This window comes from Hippichthys cyanospilos, chromosome 2, assembly GCF_059441005.1.
Source record: "Hippichthys cyanospilos isolate Australia breed blue-spotted pipefish chromosome 2, RoL_Hcya_1.0, whole genome shotgun sequence".
Taxonomy (NCBI): Eukaryota; Metazoa; Chordata; class Actinopteri; order Syngnathiformes; family Syngnathidae; genus Hippichthys; species Hippichthys cyanospilos.
The window spans coordinates 2,823,891-2,844,917 of record NC_142370.1 but is presented as its reverse complement, the minus strand read 5'-3'; the positions used below and the strand labels follow the sequence as shown (position 1 = coordinate 2,844,917).

Here is a 21,027-nt window from a genome sequence, read left to right as displayed (position 1 = left end):
ATATATATATATATATATATATATATACACTGTGTATATATGCCGTGCTGACAAGACTGAGTGCTGACTGAGAAGGAGGGCTCACTCTGCTGCTTATCCAGCGCTCTCAAAGCGGACCGGTAGGGAGTCCGGTAAGGGGGGGGTGCTATCGCAATCTCGCATTTGCCAAGACTGTGATGACAATGCTGCGCTATTGTCAGCACGGTAGGAAATCGCAGAGCAGGACGCTTTCAATGACTGTGCCTACTAACTGCAGACGAGACTGAGGTGTGGACCTCTGCGGCGGAGGCTCCACCGAACCCCTGAGACCGACTCAGAACCCCTAGGGTTCGATCGAACCCAGGTTAAGCCTTATTAGGGAATATGGCCATAACAAGCACTACTTAAAGGTAAATAAAGTCTTTCTATATTTTTTATTCATGATGTTTTCTGATTGTATACATGTATATTATATATACGTAGCACTTACAATACTATTTTGGTACAAATTTTTAATACAGTGGTACCTCGGTACTCGACCATAATCCGTTCTGAGGTGGTGGTCGAGCACCGATTTGTTCGAACACCGAAACCAATTTTCCCATAAGAAATAATGGAAAGTATGTGTGCACAAGTAAATGTGCACAAGCAACACATGATAAAGATAAAGATAAAGATAAAGATAAATAAAGCATTATAAACCATTTTGTATAATTTACTTACGTTTTGGAGAGTGGTTGATGGCATACAGGAATGGATGTGGAGAGGACGGGAGGGAGTTACTCCTTCCATGATGACGCTAGCTAACTGCGACGCGAGGTCGGACACTCGTACACCACGTTCATATTTTGCTATAATTTCCTTCTTCGGTTCAATAGTGGTCCTCATTGTTTTCCTCTTTGCCTTCCCCTTATCACTGTCTTTCTTTGGACCCATTATTAAGGGCTAGAGCAACACGAAAAAGTTTAAATCCGGGAAGAAATACTCGAACAAACGTCTTACTCCGCTGGCGGTCTGAGTTGAACTGGCGCTTACCCGCTGGCCGAGAAGGGCCGAGGAGCGCGTTCGGGTCGGCTCGGCTCGGCTCGGCTCGGCTAGTCGAGAACCGAAAATCTGTTTGAGGTCCGATGCATTACCTACTTGAATTTTTTGGTCGAGCACCGATTTGGTCGAGTATAGAGGCGGTCGAGTACCGAGGTACCACTGTATATATGTACAATTTTGATGTTTTTACCTGGGGTTCGAAACGCAGCTATTTAACTTAGGTTTGGACTGCCCATCAGCGGAACGGATTAATCTCGTAACATGGGGGCCCACTGTGTATGTGTGTGTGTGTATATATATATATATATATATATATATATATATATATATATATAGTGGACCAGCGATCCAAACCTATGTTAAACAGCAAATGTGTGTAAAACCCCAGGTAAAAATATAAAAATTGTATCTAATTAAAAATTGGTATCAAAATAGTATAGAGAGTGCTATCTATATAAAATGTACATGTATATGTCACGGTGGGGCATGGCGGTTTGAGGAGGTGCGGGATGTGGGGAAGGCAGAACCAATAAAAATGCAGGACTGACTGGGGTAAGGCTCGAGTGAAGGTGATTTAATAACAAAGGCAGGGTTGAAAGAATCGAAAAATACAAAGTACCAACCAAAAACGTTAAGCTGAAGCGGACTGGGGGCGACAAGGAACGGGAGGCAGCACGGGAAGGAGGGCAACGCGAGGGAAGACGTACAAAGACCCGACAAGTGATGAGGCAAAACACTGGGGCTTAAATACTAACAGAACTAATGAAAACGCGAGACACCTGGGAACAACAAGGTGCGGGGTAGCTGACTGGAGGACACACACGGGCGACAGGTGAGGTTGATTACAGTAATGACACATGGGGAAAAACAGTGAACCTATAACTTAAACTAAACAACTCAAAACCCACAACAAAACAGATCATGACAGTATACAAGACAGATCATGACAGTATACAATTAAATAACATCATAAATAAAAAGTATAGAGAGGATTCATTTACCTTTGAGTGACGTGAGAGCTTGTGACAGCCATATTCCATAGTGAGGTTAGCCTTGCTTAGCTTAGCCCCGCCTTCTTCGTATTTCTTGATTATCTCTAGCGTCCTTTCCATATAAATCATCTTACATCTCTCTTCAACATCACTAGCAATCTTGGGACCCATAGCTAACTAATTCAAGTTGGAATTAAGCACTAAAATGCACTATAAATTTGTTTTTGTAAGCACTCACGGGCAAACAAAGGTAGGTTGTTTTTTTGACATATAAACATTAACAATTGACATATCATTAACCATTCTTAGTCAATATAACATAGAATAACACCTTAACAAACATAATACACTAACACACACTGTACAAACAATCAGACATTCCAGATAATTATAACATCCTTAGAAACAAAGAAAAAGTGACAGACTTCATTTAAACAAATTAGAATAATTATCCAGAATCATTTTCCCTTTCTTATTTTTTTAACAAACATAAGAGACTCAAAATATCAATTTCGTTCTTGAATATTTCAAAACACGGAGTGAAATTAAAAAAATTGGCTTTGTGAATGTGAAATTTCCCCAATAAAACAAGATGAGAGACAATATTGCAAATCTCCTTGTCTTTATATATGAAATAAGTAATTATACGTTTATCTTGGATTTTAATTCTGTGATTAGTTTTTTGAAGAATAAAATTTTCTATGTTTTTCCATAACTTCACACTGAATGAACATTCACAAAAAAGGTGAATCACACTTTCTTGTACAGATCTACAAAATGTACATGTCTCATCTAATTGGGCAAATCTTGAAATATATACATTTATTGAATACATTTTATGCAATATTTTCAAATGTGTTTCTCTGACTTTATTAGTTATAAAAAAAAAACTTAGAAGGAACAAGCCATGATTTACAGCAATTTATATTTGCAAACTTAGAGTCCCCAAAAAATTTTATCCACTCTTTCAAGTGAGCAAATATAGAACAATGTAAGGTAAAAATAATAACTAGTGAACTTCTTGATACCCAATAACTTGTAACCAACTAACCATCTTTGTTTTGTAGCTCCCCTCTATTTTTCCATTCTATCTCAGTTGCTGAGGACATCTGCACCCAACCATTTATTCTTTTTCCGTCTCATGTTGTCTGGATATTCAGTTTTGTTGATGAACGTCTTTATGTTGATGAAGATATCCATTGTGAGACTTTCTCCCCTCATCTGACGTTTTCTTGTCAAGGGGCAACAGCAATCACTCCAACATTTGATGCTTGATCGGTCCTTTTTATTCTTCGGAAAGCATACTGTATGGCCGTTTTTGATGATGAACTTCTCTCCATTGATTAGGACATCCGCACCCATCCACTTGGTCTTTTTCCCTTCATCTCGTGCTTTCTTGACAAGAGGCCAAAGATTGTTTCTGCATTCACACTCCTGGTTAGTGAGATTCTCTGACATTCTTAGATTCTTCTGTTTCATCACATAGGCATTTATCGAGGATTTCCATATTTTTTGTTTGAATGTACGCATTGTGAATTGCATTATGATAGGACGTGCACTATTATCCTCACGTGTATGTCCCACTCTGTGTACAGTATCCACCAAAAATCCCAGTTTAGCCTTATTCTCTGGAACATTTTGTGCTAATATTTCAAGCACTTCCTTTCTTACATCCTCATTACTATATTCTTTGAGATTCAAGAGGCGCAGATTCTGCCGTCGACTGTATCGTTCTCTTTGTTCCTCACGCTCTTCCATATCAGCTATTTTGAGTTGCTTTCACCTCGTCTTCTCTGCCCTTTCGTTCGATCTGAAGTCCTTTTAAATGTTCCTGTATATTAGCAATGTCCATCGTTTTCTTTTTCACCATATTCTGAAACTCAGTGAAGCGGTCATTCAGGGTGTTAACAGCTTTAAGAATGTCTGTGTTGGATACTGCCTTCTCTTCCTTCCTCACCACAGGAATATTGCTGAATTTCTTGGGATTAGGGCTTTGAGATGGCGTTTTAGCTAGAGGTATACACAAACTGGAGAATTCTGTCACATCCAGATCTATCATAAATCCACTTGTCTTTGAATTCTCCTTGGATTTGGCTTCTCTCTTCGTTTTGTTTCCACCCGAGATTTCATGTAAGTTGTTAAACAGTAAGTTTAGCAACCTCGCCAAAGGTTTTCCAAACACTTTTTCACTAACAAAAATGTTTCACTAACAAAAATGTTTCTTTTTCTCCTTATCAATCAAAACATTCTAATAACAAAACTATCTTTCAAAATTAACAATATTTAAGTCCTGAAAAATGACTTCAAGTAGCTGGTACTTACCCCCCGCAAACAAAGGTACGATGTTTAGCCATGTTGGAAACAGTGACGTTGACCGATAGCAGACCAGCATCTTAGTGCTTCCGTGACGCCGACCAATAGCAGACCAGTATCTTAGGGAGTCGTGACGCCAACCAATAGCAGACCAGCATTATAATGACGTGAGCAGTGACGCGTGTATAGCTATATGAGCGCGGAGCGGCTGGCAGTCACACCTGCACACTGACCGCCATGTTTGCGGAGGAGTTTATGTTGTAATGCGACGAAAACAGGACGTCATAAACCAGGGGTCCACTGTTTGTTTTTGTGTGTATGTGTATATATATATATATATATATATATATATATATATATATATATATATGTCTATATACATCTTTCACATTTAACCTTAGTTTTGATTGCAGACCCATTTGTATAATACTGTATTGTTTACATACCTTTGTGAAAGATTCCAGCGCGTTCGGGTATGAGCCGGGATAAACACACATGCACACGTTCATCGCGTCAACAACACTTCCAAGATTTATTATTATTATTAACAAATTGTCTAATGCAGTTTACAAGCCAATTATCCAAAACAGAGATCTCTGGATCCTTCCCGTGTCACGGTGAGAATGATGCCTGTTTGTCTTCCAGTCCCATCTTTTGTATTTGCCGGTCCACCAAAAGGGCCAGGTCAGCATGTTGTTTCCGGTCCGCTGCTGCCCCCTTTCGGTTGGAGGGTTCAAATCTACCCTCCTCAGCACCTCTGCGAATACTCTTACAATACATTGGAGGTCCCCACAGTCCGAGACCTCTGGGCGTCAGTTGACTGAAATGTGTATTCGAGGTTGAGAATGGAACAATGCATAGTGGAGCCATTTTCCTTCATTTCTAGGTGTTATGGCATCTGTAACTGCAGGAGGGCCCCCTGGGGGGGATACCAGACCACAATGTGCAACTGATCTTATTACAAGTCAAGAGTGAAGGAGAAACTACCATTCTATATTACACTAGAATAGCTCCAGAGAAAATTAATAAAGCTTCATTATCATGTATGAAATTATATAAATCCCTTCATATATATTCCTCTCGGGCTGATACTAAAGAACAATAATGTTGGGTTAAAGGGGTCTTGCGATGCTCCTCCCCCAAATCCCATCTGCAACCCTGATGATGATAATGACGATGATGCGATTGTCTCAGCATGCCATGGACACACTGGGCTTCACACCTGAGGAGAAATATGGCTGCTACAAGCTTGTCGGTGCCATCATGCACTTTGGCAACATGAAGTTCAAGAAGAGGCAACGAGAGGAGCAGGCTGAAGCCGACGGCACAGAAAGTACTGCACCCGTCTTTTACACAATTACACAAACTTGATTTTTTTTCATTCCTTAAAAAGAAGCTATTTTCTGCAGTTTTTCATAATTTGAGTTACCAGGTCTTTTAACAACACCCAAAACCAGTGTTCGGAGTATTACTGCATTACAGAAGTACCGGTAATGTGAATACTGTTATGCATTACATTAATATTTTAGTCAGTACTAATGAGAGTAATGCAATGCATTACAATGTATTTTTAGCATGGTGTTTTTCCCCCAAATTCGCCAAAACACCACGGATCATAGGAGAAAAGTCCGGGTAAAAATGTTTACTGCCAGTGTTCCCTCGCAATTGCGCACTGCTCGCATATATATATATATATATATATATATATATATATATATATATATATATATATATATATATATATATATATATATATAATATATATATATATATATATATACTGTAATATATATATATATATATATATATATATATATATATATATATATATATATATATATATATATATATATATATATTTATGGAGAGAGAAGGCCTTTGAAATTTGAATAGCTTTCAACTGCTGTGGATATGTGGAAAAGAAAACAACTTTTGACTAGCTGTCTCCTCTTTACGCCATTTTTTTCACCTTACGATACCTCAAACATGGCAGTCAGTGGCATAAAGTCAGGTGAAAGCTCCCTTCTGGTTCACACAAAATGATTCAATGGTTGACTGATCCAGAATCTTTTCTATTATCCTCTAACTTGTCTTTTCTAGTGAGCGCTGTTAAACACGTTGCTAACCTGTGTAGGTGTGGACAAAGCAGCCTACTTGATGGGAATCAGTTCAGCTGATCTGCTTAAAGGCCTCCTGAATCCTCGAGTCAAAGTGGGAAATGAGTCTATTGTGAAAGGACAGACAGTGGAGCAGGTAATCCCTTCAGTTGCTGTGAGTGCATGGAGAAACATCTCATGTACTGCAAATGATCCAATGGCTATGTGCAGGTGTACTTCGCAGCAGCAGCTCTGGCCAAGGCCACATATGATCGCATGTTCAAGTGGCTAGTGACCCGCATCAATGTGTCCTTGTACACACCACTACCTCGACAGTACTTCATCGGTGTGCTGGACATTGCTGGGTTTGAGATATTTGAGGTACAGATCACCAGTCACGCTGGTAGAGGTGCTCCCTACAGGCTTACACAGTAGTAGATTTTTGCTGGCCCCTGCGCTATCGTTAGCTTAGCACAGTAACTACGGTTCTAGCTGTTAAGTGAAGCAAACGCTGCACATACCAGTTGTCCCAAGTTCTCGCCTCCGCCTTTTTACAAGCCAGGTGAGTGCTCTTGTTTGGCTCTGTTTTGTATTAAAAGCTCAGCTGGCCGTGTTGGATCGCTCCCGGTGACCGCAAAGCAGCCGCCATGATTCATTCCTGCCCCCTGCGTGAGCCGTTGAATGTTCCCAAAGTTGATTGGCTGTCGTGACGTGAAACGAGAAAAAAAGTTAAAAAAAAATTAACTTCACGCGAAAGGCGAAATTTTGCTTCTCGTGACCGCGCGCAGCCATTCGCGTTGCTCCATTCGCGTCCATCGCGTCGCCCAGTCACACGATTTCCATTGACTATAATACAAAACTCAGTTTTTTCGCCTCGTTCACGTTCGATGTGCACGTAGCATTAAAGTAAATCATCTCCAAAGCATTATTTTGGATGCAGCCCACATGGCATGGTACCAGGTACCGGCACCGGTCCGCGGGTGGGGGACCACTGTGCTATGGTAATGGACAGACTTACAGACGAGGTTAGAGAGGAATCTCCATGGTCTATGATATTTGCAGATGACATTGTGATCTGTAGCGAGATGAAGGAACTGGTGGAGAAACTAGAGGGGCAGAGGTTGGCCCTGGAAAAGAGAGGAATCAAGGTTAGCCGCAGCAAGACGGAGTATAGGTGTGTGAATGAGAGTGATCCTAGTGGAAGAGTGAAGATACAGGAAGAAGAATAAAAGGTGGAGGATTTTAAGTATTTGGGATCAACATTCCAGAGCAATGGAAAGTGTGGGAAAGAGGTGAAGAAGCGTGTGCAGGCAGGCTGGAACAAGTGGAGTAAAGGTGAGATAGAAGAGATTCAGCTAAAACGAAAGGAAAAGTGTACATGACTGTGGTGAGACGAGAAATGTTGTTTGGCCTGGACACAGTGCCATTGAGGAAAAGACAGAAAGCAGAGCTGTCGGTAGCGGAGATGAAGATGAAGATTATTTTAGTTACATTTATGTTGTGTAATTAGCCACAAGAATGACAAAATTATATTCGTCTGTGAAGGGCGGCACGGTGTAGAAGAGTGGTTAGAACGTCCGCCTCATAGTTCAGAATCACGAGTTTCAGTTCGATTCGGCCTTCCTGTGTGGAGTTTGCATGTTCTCCTTGTGCTTGCATGGGTTCTCTTCGGGCACTCCGACTTCTTCAGAGCACCATGCCCCAACAGATGTTATCACAACAGAGTGTGTGAGAGGTTAACTAAAATAAATTCCATTGGAGAATGTTAATAAAGATGTACTATCTTTCAAATTTTATGTATATTCCTACAACGTTCACAGCAACAAACAGAACTCCCTGCTTCACCAAGCACCCTTCAGGTGTAAGAAAAGTAACACTGCCTCCTACCAGGATGGCATGTGAAGATTGTTCTTCAGATCAAACAACAAAGCCATTACGATCTATGAAACAATATCATTGCTGCCAAAGTTCCCAAAAATTATTTTCACAAAGATTTGACCCATTTAAGAAGACAATCTTTTAAACAATAACCAATATGGTTTCAAAGAGAAACATGGCTATTATATACAGTAGCTAAAATAAAATTAAGATTTCTAGGAGCCAATTGTACTTACCTTTCTGCATTTTGGTAATAGCAACTAAGATAAAGGCAAAGCACCTGTGCATGTCTGATGAACCACATTACATTTTCCCAGTTGCGTAGCCTCACTAGGGTTGCAGGCATGCTGAAATCTATCCCAACTACAGTAGGCAAGGTACACCCTGTACTGGTTGCCAGCAAATCGCAGGGCACACATAGATGACATTTGGGATAAGCTCCAGCATACCCACAGTTGAGATAATGGATGAAATTGACTTACGAATTTATTAGTCTCAAAATCCCAATTATTTTAATCAATTTAGCTTTGCTCAGAGACTGTTTTTTCAATTTTCGATTTCATGACAAAAGAAAAAGCAGGCATATTTACGAAAACATGCTGTTGTATTAAAAAATTGAGAAGAGTGTTTATGAAAAATTTCGGACTTATTTTAATAGGAAATATTTACTTTTTCACATTTAATCCCTGGGGGAAATTTTGACCCAACTTGTATTTTTTTATGTTTTTGATGTGAAAGAAAAGCATACAAAAAACACTGGAAGGCTAAAATATTGCATAGATTGTCAAAACTTGACAACTTTCAATATGCCACACTGCTGCTTTTATTGAAAATCCAATGTTTTATCATGCATTTCCCCCAATTTTTAGATTAATCTTCAACGGTAATTTACAAATGGGGAGTGATATAAATTTTTGTGTTTACACTCCAAAACTACTGGGTGCCGTTAGTGGCCATTTTATGACTTTTGCAAGCCTTTCAATGACATCAATGATTGGCTTAGTCTGGGCTCCTGTAATGCAAACATCTTCAAAAGTCATAATACTCTATCCCTAATTCAATATAATGAAATTATAAATATACAGTATAGTTACTTTTCCTAATGTCGCATTTTTATTATTTTATTTTGTCTAACAGTGTAAACATTAATAATCTTGACATATTGAGCAATAAAATCTGTCGGGAGTGGTAGGAAGAGACAGGTTTTTATACTGTTTGGTTAATTGGTTGCCCCTGATGTTGTACAGTACATTTCTTGGAATGTGGTCAGACAGGTTGGTGATTGAGCGTGAGCTGGCTGGACAGCCAGGCTGATACAGTAAACATAGCTGACAAAATGGACTATTGATGGTAATCAAGTAAAATAGAAGACATTTGAAGGCATTTTTTTTCTTATATTATATTTTTTATATATATATATATATATATATATATATATATATATATATATATATATATATATATATATATATATATATATATATATACTTGTATTTATTAGAAAGCCTACATTAGCTATTTGCAGTTATAAACTTTCAAAAAAATTGCATTGGGAGAAATAAGGGTCTTAGTTGAAGATGTCTTGAACTAGGTTCAAACCAATTGGCTGGAAAGATTCAGTGCTTCAAAAAGTTTCATTATAACATCATGGGAAACTATAAGTAGTTAAACAATATCAAACTAGCGGCAACAATGATATGCGTATATTGGGTCAATGTGATTAGCTACGATATGGGCCACTCCTCAATGGAGGAGGGGCACTTGAAAAAAACTATAACAATGAACAGATTTACGTTAATATTTTTAAAACTAAAATTAAGATATACTGTAACTTCATCAGCGTTTCTATTCTTATCCACCTTTGTTTACTTTTTTGTTATGCAGCAGTTCAGGCTTCTGTCCATCTCTGTTGTCTTTCACTTTCATGATTAATCGTGAAATTTACTTTCATCCGGTGGGAATATACTGAGGACAAATGGAACCTAGGGGAATCCTCCAAAGATGACAGCCTCACTCACTTCTAATGCTTCTTCTGCAGTTGAACAGTTTTGAGCAGCTGTGCATCAACTTCACCAATGAGAAACTGCAACAGTACTTCAACCACCACATGTTCATCTTGGAGCAAGAGGAGTACAAATTAGAGGGCATTGAGTGGACATTCATTGACTTCGGTCTTGACCTGCAGGCCTGCATTGACCTCATCGAAAAGGTCTTTTTACCCGTCTTGTGTTGTGTTTTGTGTTTGTTAAGACATCTGGAACAAGCAACCGTGTCCTAATGTCATGCTCTTACATTGTGTCTTAACACACCATATGTCCTAACATCAATGGTAGGGTAGTGTTGTTTTTGGTGGCTTAATTTAGTTTTAGTCTAGTCCTTCTGTCAGATTTTCACTTTTGTTCTTTTTCAGTTTTAGACATGTTCATTATTTTTGGTGTAATCAAATTTTAGTGTAATAAATGTTGTGGCATTTTAGTGTTTAGTCAAGTCCTGACTTAATCTTTTTTTTTTTTTTTTTTTTTTTTTTTTTATGAAAACGACATTTAGTCTAGTTTAGACTAGTTTAGACATTCAGTCTAGACATTTAGTCCAAAACATTTTAGTCTAGTTGTAGGGAAGGGAAAACATTATTTTTTAGTCTTGTCTTTGTCAAAGGCAACCAGCAAAATTTAAGTTTAAACCAAAGGAAATTGTATTTCACCCTTATTTATGGAATGTAAATATATTTACTCCTTCAAAAGATGTCACTAATAGTATAGAAGTAACCATTTACTTTTGTCAAACCCAAATTTTACAATATACAACAGACTCAAGAATATATCCATCGGAGCCATGCGAGACACTCTGATTTGTTGTACGACATATGCATATTACAAGATATTTTTGCTGGTCCAACACTGGTCAGATAGCCACCCCCTTTTTGTCATCGTCCGTTCATAATTTTTCTCTAAGCCATACGAAATTGTAATTGTCAGTCCTTCAGTGAATTTTTGCCCAACCTTCCGCAACCACAAGAGGGAAATATTTGACAATTATTTTCTGATCCATCATTCGTCAGGCTCTGGTCTACTTCTGTCTGCACTCATCCTTTTTTTTTTCTTTGTTTTACTACGTTCGCTTAAAGTTAACACCATGTCTGTGGTAACCTGAAACCAAGACTAAGACAGGGTGCAAATACAAATAAATCTCTGGTAAAGTCAGCTGTGTCATTGCTGTGAATGACAAGTACTGAAATTGAACCGAACCAGTTTTTTCTCTCAACAACACATTTCTCCACTGTTTGGTGGTACTGTAAAATGACTATTGTCATATTGACTGCATGCTGATTGCAGTTTGTACTACAGTATTAAGATGCAGCAATATAGCAGATAAACATGCAAGTCAGTTTAATTATATTTCAGTAAGTAAAACAGGGCATGGCGGGCTGACTGACATATGACTGGCATCTGACGTAATGTATATTCCAATGATTACACAGACGGATGAATGCAATTTTTAATCCACCATTTTTTTTAGCAATCCTGTCATTCCTCAGTCTGTTGGCAAAACGAGCATACGTCTGTGATGTACTGACGGACAGTCCTTCAGTGTCCACCTGTCTATTTCTGCATTTACCGTATTTTCCGCACTATAAGGCGCACCTAAATGCCTTAATTTTTTTAAAAAGCTAATTGTGCATCTTATAATCAGGTTCGCCTTATATATGGATCAATATTGAGATTGGGATTCATAGATGGGGAATGAAATGATAAAGTAAGCTATACCTGTTTCTTTTGTGTGTTTACAGTTGAACAAAGTTGGTCATATTGACATTGAGTTATTAAACTATTGAGAGTTTAAAGTTATTATTTGAGATATTATTGTTATTACTTTGAGTATTACTATATTGTGTGACGGATCTGCTCTTACCGCAGTCCTGTCAATCATCTAAGGACAACTAACAGTCCTAACCAACTCTCCGTTTAAAGGGTTAAGACATTCCATTAGCCCAGCACAGCTCTAACGCCGCGTCGCCGGGTGACGACCATCTGCGTAAGCCGGTGTCGGAAAAGATTCGTTCTGGTTCTCACTGCCTAAGTTCTAAAGCGTGTATCCGTCTTATGCCGTTCCGCTGCCTCATCGAGTAGCCTTAGAGACGAGACAGTAGGACAGTCACGCGATTTTGTGTCAGCTCTTTTCCTGATAGATCATTTGCACTTGTTAACACCAGAATAGGGTTCAGCAGTCTTCTACGACCACTCGGATACGTTTTACTAACTTCAACCAACTTTGAGTAACTAATATTTATTTCAAGAACAGCACTGCCGGTTTAATAGGCAATGTTATTACTTCACTTATAGAACACTAGGAAGATTTCTAATTCGGGTTCGTAAGAATGACGAAGATAGAATAAAGAATGAAATTTTAAGTATTGAGCGAAAGCAAAACAATTAAAATTATTTACAGCAGTGGTTCCCAACCTTTTGATCACCACGGACCTGTCAACGCCTTTGATTTATATTGCGGACCACGTAGCTTGTGACAAATCTGCAGTCATGAAACAAAATATGTCAACAATCGACCAACATCTGGAATCAGGAGCCTGTTATTTGGGAGCCAGTTGAACTGTAACACCGGAAAGAAGAGCATTGCTGAGAACTTTCACTATTCTGGGATGTGACAGAGCCAATATTTTCACCGACAGCACCTTTATTGTTTGCGGCAATACTCGCCTGCCAAAAAATAAAAGTTTCAATGTTGCAATTAAGTGGCCGAGACCGTGCTAAATATTGTTCTGACAATGCTGCACTATCGTTAGCGTAGCACAGTAACTACGGTTCAACAGCTGTTGCTTTCTACAAGCCAGGTGAGTGCTCTTGCTTGGCTCTATTTCGTACTGAAAGCTCAGCTGGCCGTGTTGGATCACTCCCGGTGACCGCAAAGCGGCCGCCATGATTCATTCCTGCCCCCTGCATAAGCCGTTGAATGTTCCCGAAGTTGATTGGCTGTTGCGATGCGAAATGCGGAAAAAGTAAAAAAAAAAAAAAAAAATTACTTCACGCGAAAGGCGAAATTTGGCTTCTCCTAACTGCGCACGGCCATTCACGTTGATCCATTCGCGTCCATCGCGTCGCCCGACGTGCATTCGCACCCAGTCACACGAACTCCATTGACTACAATACAAAACTCTCCGCTTTTTCACCTCGTCCCCGTTCGGTGTGCACGTACCATTAAACTAAATCATCTCCAAAACATTATTTTGGGTGCAGCCCACGCGGCACAGTACCAGTTGATAAACAGACCAGTACCGATCCGCGTACCGGGGGTTGGGGACCACTGATTTACAGTATCAAAAGTAACATGGCTGGGCCTACCATGCCCCCTTAACACATACAATACAAGAATACACTCAATACAATTTGTCTTACCTCTAATAAATGATTAAAATAAGATTTCATCTGAGGTCATAAAAAAACATGCACAAATATAGTAGAATAAAAATAAAGAAAGAAGTCAAGAGTATATAGTAGAAAGGGTAGAAAGTCTCTAAACGGTCTAATACCAATATTGGATGGGAATCAAAGTGATCAGTTTCAATTCTCATAATTTCCAAATTAATGACATTATCAGTTTGGCTATCGGACGGATTAATAATTTAGAATGGCTTCCTTACTGAACTGCGAGAAATCCTCCGAAGACTAACAACGTCGCAAGAATTTAAAAGAGTCCAATTCTGAGAGTGACAGAGTCCTTGTCCAACTTGGAGTCTTACATCCGAAGCCTGGAGAAGGTCCTCACGCTCATGGCAGGCAAAGGCAAAAAGGGAGCTATGAGCCTTAGGGTGGTGGCCTTTTTATAGGACTCCAACCCCATGACTCAATTTCTAGCAAGTTCCAGAAGTTGAAAAGTGGAAAAGTTTGGGCGCTTCTAAAAGGATATGACTAATTTACAAGTAACTGTCATCTGGTTGTTTCCCCGATGACTCGCACTCGTTCACCACTATGCGTCGCCATTACCATCAGTCTGCTACAGCCCCATTACCCGACATGTGATTGAAAAAGTTTTAAAATATGTCATTAATTGAGGGTGCGCTTTATGATCCGGTGCGCCTTATAGTGAGGAAAATACGGCGTTTTAATGCATACTTGCTCTAAAGCAAGATGCGATTACCTCCCCGCCCTTAGCAAAGGGGGTTGATAGTACGTTGCTGATGAAGTGCTCACCTCTGCAAATAAGAGGGAAATCGGTTTGATAAACTTGGGGGTAAACAACAAACATAATAAAACATTTTTGTCTAGCAAGGTGGCGCTTCAATTATAATGAAAACCTATGTTTTAGATGTGTTCTCGACTGAACTTTCAAAAAAAAAAAAATGTCAATATGGGAGACTTTTGCGACTTTTTCCTCAGACCACTACAGCCAACGATTACACATGAAGAGGGGCATAACAAACTTTCTGTTTTGCCGATCTATTACAAGTGACATTTTGGCAGCGGAGTTTTCCTACCAGTAGGGACTCACGAAGTGCATTATGAGTAATCTGAAAATCTCTGAACCCTCTCTTGCCCGACATTTTTTAATTTTAATTTTTTTTTTTTTGGGGGGGGGGGGGGGGGGGGGGTGCAAGTTATAACTGGAAAGTGTGTTTTTTTGTGTAATGTTTGTGCAGCCCTTGGGAATCGTGTCTATCATGGAGGAGGAGTGTATGTTCCCCAAGGCCACAGACCTAAGTTTCAAGATCAAACTGTATGACAACCATCTCGGAAAGTCACCCAACTTCCAGCGACCGAGACTGGACAAGAAGCGCAAATACGAGGCGCACTTTGAGGTGGTCCATTATGCTGGAGTGGTATGTTTTCACGTGCACTGCCACCTCCCAATAAATGCATGTGTCTTTCGCTAATCATGCTAATGTTGGTGTTTTTCATGCAGGTTCCATACAATATAATTGGGTGGTTGGACAAAAACAGAGACCCCCTCAACGAGACTGTGGTGCTTTTGTTCCAGAAGTCCTCCAATAAACTTATGGCGGGACTGTTTGAAAACTATATCACCTCTGAGACAGGTAGTGTTGCTCACATCACAAACAATCATATATCACATAATGTTTACTTTTGGGACACACCGCTTAGTCAATGAAAAGTGAATCAATCTAGTGTTGGCAATGCCCTCACTAATGATTTAAAACACATTTTGATAAATTTCAAAATTATTGCATTTAAAAAAATATATAATAAACTGGTTGAATTGGTTGCTTTATTGAAAAGACATGAATACTTTTAATAAATTTTATATAAAATAAAATGAACACAAATGTATATTTTTGATGAATAAGCCAATGTTCTGTCCTTCCTAGATGTTACAATGGCTTCTATCTAGGTAGACAGACCACGAACAGTAAATGAGTGTAACTTCATACATTTTGTTGTATCAGTACTACAGCTCTAACTCATTTATAGTGTAGAACTGTGAAGAAAAGAAAATACATCAAACATAACTCAGGTAAGCCCCATATGCAAAATGTATATAGCTATCTTAGTAAATGTACACAAATTGCGTAGAGTAAATCAATTATATAACTGAATTACAAAGACAAAATGTTCATTAGATGCAAACGAGTATGATTATCAATGGAAAACATTTGGATATGCTAACATTTATCCAAAAGGAAATACCATGCACATACGAGGCAACATGCTGAAGATAAATACTAACCTTAGCTAGCATGTTATCTACAGTCACAAGTTGCACCAATAAATGACTCATTTTGAGCTCATTAGCAGATATGACAACATTAAAATAAAGAAAACACAACTCTCAGATACTCGTGAGCGAGATCTCACAAAGAGAAGTATCCTATTTTCCGGACTATAAGCTGCACCGGTATATAAGCCGCAGCAGCAAAAATTGAGCAAAAACTGTTTGTCAGGGATAAGCCACACTGAACTAAAGGCCACAGGTCATAACAACAGATATTTACGCGAAAGATGGTACAGTGCATAGATGTTTTTTTTATCTTATTATTTACTATATCTATTTACATTTTTTAATTTCCTGCCTACAGCAACATCCTTCATCTTCAACAGACTGAACATGTCTGCATGTTTAGCACCAACACAATTACAGAAAATAGATGGATGGATATTTTCAACATAACACCGACGGAAAACAGCAGTTCGAACTCAAACTCAATACTTCCATAACGTCTTCCTTCTTCTGATTGATTTTTTTTTTTCAGTGAATATACAAACACAATGCACATACTCATATATATCATCATAAATATATAAATACAATCTCATATACTGGATACTTCATATCAAATTTACATGTCACACTTATACAAGATCTTATTTAATTTAAACATATTTTTTATATTTTTTAAAACCCTTTTTGAGCATTGCCAGTGATTCACATTTTTCAGTTATATTTTCATAGTTGTTCCATAAGTTGACACCTTGAACAAGTGGTGGCGAGTAAGAAAAACTGCCGATAAGCCACACAGGACTATTAACTGCAGGGCTCAAATCATGAGAAAAATTTGCGGCCAAAAATTACGGTAACAACGCCTGTGAACTCAGCAACTGCTCCCACAAAATCCACTATCAACAGCGGCCAGAGGCACAAAAAAAAAAGACCAAGCCAAATAAGGCACAAAACTGCAAGCGTTAAAAAATAAACTAAATCAGTTCCAAAACACCCAAATTATTTCACGAACCCCCTGCAAGTCAGGCCACGGACCCCCAGGAGTCCCCAGACTCCACTTTGAGAATCACTGTTGTTGAGCATAATATACATTGAACTACATATCAAAAAAACCTCTACTCTCTCATCTTGTAACAATACACCCACACACATTCTGACTGAAAGGTGAACAACTGAATCTCTAGTTGGAAGTTCCCGACATATTGTATCAGCATGTTAAAAATAGCTATAGAAGGTTACCACCTTAAGAGGACAACTCATTCCCGGAATGAAGGCAGACTGTGTCCAATTCTCTTGTTGTAAGACATCCAGCATGCTGTAATCACTTGGCTGTATGAGTTTCTTAATCTTCTCAATGCAAAATGAACTATACACCTGGTCTGATTATTGACTCCCTTCACAAGCTTATCCTTAAGACAAATTAAAAAAAAATACATTCATGTCTACGTGTTCCATGAACCGTGTGGGATCTCCAGGTTCTTTGCTTTCCTCCCACATTACCCGAAACATGCATGGATGCATATTGGACACTCCCAATTGCCCTTAGGTGTGTTTGTGAATGTGCATGGTTGTTTGTCTCTGTTTGCCCTGCAAATGACTGGTAACTAGTTCTGGGTGCACTCTTGCTACTGCCCAAAGACAGCTAGGGTGGACTCCGACATAGCCGTGACCCTTGTGAGGACAAGCAGTAAAGAAAATAACCATATGGATGGATATTCAACAACAGTATACTTGCATGTTTTCACACTGAATGAATAGGCTCTGATTGTTATATGTTTGAAACAACATGTTGCCTAGCAGCAAGACATTTCTTTGCATGTTCTCAAAACCTCTATAGAAACTGTCCGTATGCCCAAATTTGTACCCACAATGTTCAAACTTAACTATAAATAATCATTTTTGCTGAGACAATTCTGTTCTGCTTCTTTGTGGATGACCCTGGATATTTTTGTGTGTACAGTGTAAATAATTGTTAAGCAATGTATCTGTTTTCAGCCTCTGATCCTAAGCATGAGAATAAGCACAGGAAGAGGAAAGCAGCTTCCTTCCAGACTGTTGCACAGCTCCATAAGGTAAATGAACATTAATGCACAAATGAAACATGAGTGAGGCATGAGTGAAGTTCAATGAGTCAATACCTGTTTTCACTGGTAAACTGATGACTGACCGTAACTTCAGTACACTGACCAAATGACTTCCACAGAAACATTTTTCAGCCGTCTCCTCTATCTTCCTTCCTTCCTTCTGACCATCTGTCCGTCTGTCCTTCCGTCCATCCATCCATTCATTCTCCCTTCTTTCCTTCCGCCCGTCTGTCCGTCCGTCCGTCCGTCCATCCATCCATTCTCTGCTGCTTTATACGAGGTGGGGTCAACAGCTTGAGCAGGGAATCCCAGACTTCCCTCTCCCCGGCCACTTTTTCCAGCTCCTCCGGGAGTTCCCTGGCCAGCCACGAGACATAGTCTCTCCAGCATGTTCTGGGTCATCCCTGGGGCCTCCTCCCAGTGGGACATGCCCAGAACACCTCACCTGGGAGGCGTCCAGGAGGCATCCTAACCAGATGCCCGAACCACCTCAACTGACTCCTGTTGCACAAACCTGGAAAGAAAAGATGAGGGGAAGTCGTCTCTCAATGAAAAGAATTATAAGCTGCTTTATGTTGTTATCCTTAGAAGAATGACAAATGTTTAATGACCTTTAATGATGGACTCACCACAGATGAGTCACATGACCACATGGTTATTGCATCAGTCACATGATTGTAAAGGTGATTGTAAGGTCAAAATGATCAATTGATTCACTTTTGCATGAACAAATCAGACAATGATGCCATAAAATCATGGTGCTCTTGAAGCTTCGTGTCAAATTTATCATCAAAGAAATTAACACATTGTTAATGTGCCATTTTTGGCTCGTTTTGTCTCCGCAGGCCAGTTTGAGCACTGCTCCTTGTATTGCGGGTCAGACCCAAGTATAACATTGTTTTCCATGACAACTGTCGGCAGAGCTAATTGTTGTAACTTGTTGGGTTGAGTCTAAAGTCACAAGTTTGACCTGCAACGTGCATAAAAGCCTCACAAAGACATAATGGATTGTCCAGTAGTTTCCCTGGTTTCAACACGTCACTCTGTGACACTTTTCTATGAGTGTAGCTCACAGGACCCCCCCCCCCCCCCCCCCCCCTTCAAGGACCACTATCCTGCCCCCCCCCCCCCCTTCAAGGACCACTATCCTGCATGGTTCCCTCCTCCAACTGACCTGATTCAAATAATCATTTCATTAGCAAGCTTCTAAGGAGCAGTACCATTTATGAACACTTGAATCGGATGTGTTGAAGAAGAGAAACATCTAAAACAAAGATAGAAGCTCTCAAGTACCAGAGATAGTCTAACCATATCTGAATAAACCATCAACAGATAATGTCCTTGTCTTCTTAAATCTTCTTCAAGTGTTATTTTCCCAATAGGAAAACCTCAACAAGCTGATGGCAAACCTCCGGAGCACTAGGCCCCACTTTGTCCGCTGCATCATCCCCAACGAAAGCAAGACCCCTGGTAAGCCAACAATCTTTCAACCATTTCGTTGTACTAAACTGCTAACAATATTCCAGTTGTTACATGTTGCGTCAGATTAATTAAAGACGTCATTTTGAAAAAGTTGAGGTTTGTAGTGATTATGACTTATTTCAAAATTTACTCGATAAGGTTAATGCTAACTTTAAATGGACTGCCATTTTAGAATTTTGGGGTTAAAATCGGGACGAATCTCTCTCTACACCAGGGGTGTCAAACTCATTTTTACTATGGGCCACATTGTAGTTCTAGTTTCTGTCAGAGGGCCGGTATGACTGTGAAGTCAAACCTTTTTTAATACTTTTGTAAAACACGCACCAAGTTTTGAAATCAGAGGCTGGCAAAAACTGATTGTGAATTAAAAAAATGCTTGAATTTTCTCCACAGATTTTTAAAAGTTAAAGACAACTTGCAAATTTGCTATTTTAGCCAGAAACTTGAAGTGAAATCAGCATTTCGCGGGCCACAAAAAATGATATGGAGGGCCGGATCTGGCCCCCGGGCCTTGAGTTTGACACCTGTGCTCTACACTAGTTTAGATCCCGTCACCTTGTATGATTAACTGAGATTAAATGAGACTAACAGGAAGTTTTGACCCTTTAAGCAGAGTGTCGGTCAGGGCTATATTTATCCAACATTAGCCCATTCACACTGCAAGAACTCTTCCACTGTAACTTGAGTTCCCCTTTCTGCTCATACCAACAAAACCTTCCAGGTCTGGAGGGTCCCCCTTAGCATCTACCAGGAACCTTCTAAGTGGCGAGTTGCGACTAGGGTCTTCGGCTACGTACGCTGGTAGCTTGAAAAGGGGCGTGTTGTGCTAACCAACGCTGATTGGTTGGTTGAACTTGGGGGTGTGCTGTTCAGCAGCTGCCATTTCGCAACATTTTGACTGTGGCCAGTTTAATATTTTTAATTAATGGAAGGAAAGAAAGTTGATTGGTGGATGGGTCTGGAACAGACTCTACTATTTATGGGGAAGAGGGCATCCAAAACCAATTTGCTTCAACTACGCGAATAGGCGAGTCACTGACTGAACGCCTACAAAGAGCAAGTGTGTTTGTGATGTGGAGCTTTAAAAAATCATCATAAAAACACAGTTAGTGTTCTCTAGCATGGAATCATATTTGCTTTGTCCAATCTTTTCCTTATAGCAGAATTTCCTTATGGGAGAAACGATACCAAATATCCTATGGAACATGCAAGTACATCAACAAAATACAGAACACGTGTAACAACAGAAGCATAACATTCAAAAATATATTGTCCAAAACCTGTTTATTAAAAACAAAAAATGCAGTATTCAGAACATGTACGATATATAATTACGATACTGGAAAATGCAAAAACATGGTCCAAAAACCGGATTGTTTATAGAATACCACCAACACAGAACAGTACTGTACTATACTAAACTACAGTCTTGTATACTTTGGGTTCTGTCTGTCTTGGGGAAAAAATAGTCAA

The 21,027-nt window shown here is 39.4% G+C and overlaps 1 protein-coding gene across 1 annotated transcript in view; it reads left to right on the top strand.

Moving 5' to 3' along the window:
* LOC148426872 (myosin-7B-like) overlaps positions 1–21,027 on the top strand; it is a 94,536-nt gene that overhangs the window by 42,335 nt on the left and 31,174 nt on the right. The window contains exons 13-20 of the mRNA XM_088409000.1: positions 5,523–5,661; positions 6,463–6,581; positions 6,656–6,805; positions 10,341–10,511; positions 14,952–15,131; positions 15,215–15,347; positions 17,984–18,060; positions 19,455–19,542. Of these exons, the coding sequence (XP_088265126.1) occupies positions 5,523–5,661; positions 6,463–6,581; positions 6,656–6,805; positions 10,341–10,511; positions 14,952–15,131; positions 15,215–15,347; positions 17,984–18,060; positions 19,455–19,542 (1,057 nt within the window). The remainder of the gene's footprint in view (positions 1–5,522; positions 5,662–6,462; positions 6,582–6,655; positions 6,806–10,340; positions 10,512–14,951; positions 15,132–15,214; positions 15,348–17,983; positions 18,061–19,454; positions 19,543–21,027) is intronic.